At 41.7% G+C, this 4177-nt stretch overlaps 1 protein-coding gene across 1 annotated transcript; it reads right to left on the bottom strand.

Moving 5' to 3' along the window:
• Positions 1–2046: 2046 nt before the first annotated feature.
• LOC118757012 (cuticle protein 16.5-like) lies at positions 2047–2940 on the bottom strand. Its single transcript, XM_036491742.1, has one exon. It carries the CDS (start codon positions 2938–2940, stop codon positions 2047–2049), a length of 894 nt encoding a protein of 297 aa, XP_036347635.1.
• Positions 2941–4177: the final 1237 nt, after the last annotated feature.

Below are 4177 nucleotides of genomic sequence, written 5' to 3'. Positions count from 1 at the left end.
TCTACTCTGCACCAGCTCCCAGGCCAGTAGTACATTCCGCTCCAGTTGCCGCTGCCTCGTATTCAGCTCCAGTCTACTCAGCGCCTGCTCCTCGTTCAGTAGTACATTCCGTTCCAGTAGCCGCTGCCTCCCATGCAGCTCCCGTCTACTCGGCCCCAGCTCGTAGCCCAGTTGCTGCCGCTTCGTACTCTGCTCCTTCGTATTCTGCACCATCCGCTAGTTATGGCAACAGTGGTGCTGCCTCTAATGCAGGATACTCTTACTCAGCTCCTGCTGCTGCGGCTTCTATTCCACAAGTCGCATATGCAGCTCCAGTTCCTGCAGTTCGTACTCAAATTTCTGCCCCTTCGAACATTCAAGAAATCGTAGCTGCGGGCTCTTCGAACTATGACACTAAGTACGCAGCCAATGGTGGTTATGTGTACCGTTACAGACAGAGGAGGCTGTAATTTTTTTTTACGAAATTACCCAGTATTTTTCTTTGATGATGTCCAAATGTTTTGGTCAGCAATGAAAGGCTTAACGAAATATAAATAAATAAAAATGATAATATGCAATATACAAAAATAATCAGATATTTACTCCACAACCTTTTCGTCTAACTACATAGAACTTCCTATTCTCCTTCCTCCAGCGAGTACTGTCGTTCAACCCGGTAGAATCAAAATCAGAATCTCACGTATTTGTGCCCACGCCCCCGCAGAAGAGAAAGACGAGGTGTTCAAAAGCCTTTTCTATGTGCGCTTGAAGCGCATTAACGAACGATACCCTCGCCATAATAACAAAACCACGTCAGGCGATTTGAATGCCAAGGTGGACACGGTAGCCTGCCGCCCTGTATTGCTATAGACTGCCAGTTCTTTGAAGGTATTTACTTCCATACATGAGAACAGGCTTCAACAAACCGAAAGATAGAATTAGGGGAATCACACCTCAGTGGAAAGGCCAAATGTCAAGTGATACACAACCTTCAAAGCCATTGGTCCCAATGGTGTATACATGTTGATGCTAAAACACTACTCTCTCACAGAGACTGAAACGATTGAAAGCGAAAAACCCTGGGTGAACGACAGTTACCTGTACTTTTCCTATGTCAAGCTTTGAAGTCGAGAAGAGTTAGTTACGTGGCTGTGGTTCTATTCCCACTGTTGTTTAATTTCTAACGCTCACGATTGGCAATGGTTTTCTCTCTCCGGCCTTTCCCGCTTCTCTACTGCACGGAGGCTTACACTCTTCCTACCGACGGTTAAAAACCTGAAAATTGAGTCACCTTTGAAAGCGAGCTCTCCTTCTCTGCTCACACAAGCGCAATTGTCAATGAAGTACAGAGCTAAAATAATATCCTCAAACCGCTAGCCGGTAGCACTTGGGGTAAAGATATAGAAACTTTGTTGGCGACATAGAAGGCAATTGGCCGGTGGACTCAGTAGATGAAGTTTCAGACTTGCCGAAATACCGAACTCCGGACGGCAACGGAATTCCTTCTGACATCGACTGAACACCACCTTCACAGCAGACCTCTAAGCTCCCGGTAATGAGCAGATTCATCTCCCAGGCACATCAGAGAGCATCCTTATGAACACAATTAACAACTGGATGCTGTGGCTCAACTCTTACTTATCCAGACTCGATCCGGAAACCGAAATATTCTCAAGTTACAATATCGAGTTGATTTAAGGCAGTGGCGTGATATTCATTGATGCATATACAGGAGTAGCTACTCTTATCTTGCGAGGACTGAGTAGGCTTCTATCTCGGCTTTGGCTCTTGTCCAGCTCCTCCATTATACATTATTGTAAAAAAGTCGATTTAAAAAATAAAGAATAAAAATTCTTTATCTGACTTTAAAATTTGCTAAGTAAAAATTATGCAATGACAAAATCCGTGCTCTTTAAGAAAAAGTCGAAACTATATAAAGGAAAGCACGATGGATACCCAACCATATTAAAAATGCTGAAGGTCATTTAGTTCAAATATTTATTATCTTTTCACCAATTCGAATAAAAAAAGAAAATGTAGCGCTTTGGGAATCGCAAAAGTATCTCCTTAATAAATGTATCCACCATTTGCCGCATACTGGGTACCGAGACTGGATGATGAAGTCGAAATGGATGTGGCTGGCGCACTGTATGACACCGCAGGAGCTCTGTAAGCGGGCGCTGGAGCGCGGTACGAACCAGTGGAGATACTGCCTGACGAAAAAGCTGGCGCCCTGTAAGTAGCAGCTGGGGCGCGGTAGCTACCAGCAGCTGGTGCACTATAGGTGGCAGCGGGTCTTTGATACTGAACCGCTGGAGCACGATAGGCCGGAGCAGAAGCGCTATATGAATTAGGAGCTCTATGTGAAGCCGACAAACCGCTATGACTGACGGAAACGGGTGCGCTATAGACTGGAGCTGGAGCAGGAGCGCGATATACATTTGCCGAAGCTGGTCTTTGCACTGTAGCAGGGGCAAGATATTGCCTCGATGGTGCTGCGGGTACTGAAAAACCGGATGATATACTTTGCGATAAAAATGGTGCACGATATTGGGTTGGGGCAGAAGCATGTTGTTGAACGACTGGGGCATTGTAGGTAGCCGCCGGTGCAGGATAAGATACTGCCGGCGCCGAAGGTGCGCTATAACTTGCAGATGGAGCACGATATGAGCTCACTGCTTGCTTTTGGACTGCCGCTGGAGCAAGGTATTGTCGCGATGGTGCAGCAGGCACTGAAAAGCCACTTGTACGTGACGAGGAACTAAATGAGCTCGATGGTGCTGAGTAACGATGAGCGCTGCTGCCAGCACCGTTCGAATATCCTGTAGCCGCATTAAACGTGACGGTACGAGATCCCGATGAGGGAGGCAAATAGTTACGCGACAAATGCGAGACATCTGCGTTGATGCATACAACCATAGCGAGTAAAGTGATGCTGACTAATGAATTCTGGAAGTACATATAAGGAGAAGTTGTGAAAATCCTACTAAATAATAAATATTATAAATGTGAATATGTATTTCTGAGTTCATGAGTGTGCGAGTATGTTTGTTGCTCTTCCGCGCTAAAACGGCTGGACGTATTTCAATGAAATTTGGTTCGCAAATAGTCTTCACCTGGACTAATATAAAGGATATTCTTCTAACAGAGTTTCCACCTTTTCCAAAAGTTAAAAGACATGCTTCATAAGGTTTAATAATATATTACAACAATGTGGGTATCAAACAAAACGCGCTCCAAAACAATTTATTTCGAAAATATACTTTAGGGGTTGCCACCTGTTAGAAAGTTAAAATTGATTAATTAATAAGTTAAATGAAGTATGCCAATATGGGCGATAATCAAATGCGATTTAAGACCTTAATTACACCTGTGAGAAGTTGAATTTCATAAAGTTGAGCGCCGTCTTTTTTACTGCGAATAGAAAAAATTTAGCTAGTGCGTGCACCGCTAAAAAGTTTAAAATAAATAATAATGTGAATAAATTCTCGCACACGCGGAATCGAAACATTTCTCTTCCGGGCGATTTTTATTTTCGGCGCAAAACTTCTTTTCTTTTCTCACTAACTTCTTTTCATCCGCTCTCTGCCGAAAGTGTAGTTCAACTCCGCACAAGTATAAATATGGTCTAAGAAATCTTTGATTTGAAAATATTTTTTAAAATGGATGCCACTTGTTTAAAAGTCAAATTAAATTTAGTCAAACACTTAAATTAAACATTACAAAATGATGTCAAGTCAAAAAAACGAACCTCAGCAGGGCTTTGCTTCGAAAATATTTTTGAAAAAGCTTGCCACCTGTTTAAAAGCCCAATTAAATTTAATCTGCTGCTTTAATGAAATACTTCAATATGGTTGTCAAAAAAACAGGTTGAGAAATGCTTTACTTTGAACATATTTTGAAGGGAGTTGCCACCTGTTTAAACGTTAAATTCAATTAAACGAAATACTAAAATATATTTGAAAAAAATCAAGGTTGACATGAAAATATGTTTGAATGGTGTCAAGGCCAATTTGCAGACCTAGTACTTAAATCATTATTTCAATCTACAAACTTCGAAAATGTTGTTAAAAAAAACAGTGTAGCTGAAATTTAATTGCGAATCCGAACATAAGACACAATGGATAACCGTTTAAATCTAATATAAATAAAGAAAACACTCGAATTTATAGGACCATGTAAAAAAATTAAATTTTTT

The sequence above is a fragment of the Rhagoletis pomonella genome, unplaced genomic scaffold (assembly GCF_013731165.1).
Source record: "Rhagoletis pomonella isolate Grant_MI unplaced genomic scaffold, Rhpom_1.0 Rhpom_scaffold_13697, whole genome shotgun sequence".
NCBI classification, from domain to species: domain Eukaryota; kingdom Metazoa; phylum Arthropoda; class Insecta; order Diptera; family Tephritidae; genus Rhagoletis; species Rhagoletis pomonella.
The sequence above is the reverse complement of the archived record's forward strand: the minus strand, read 5'-3'. Positions and strand labels throughout refer to the sequence as shown.

Bases quoted from the DNA above. Each gene is read 5' to 3' on its own strand.
- LOC118757012 (XM_036491742.1), bottom strand. From the start codon at position 2,940: ATGTACTTCCAGAATTCATTAGTCAGCATCACTTTACTCGCTATGGTT.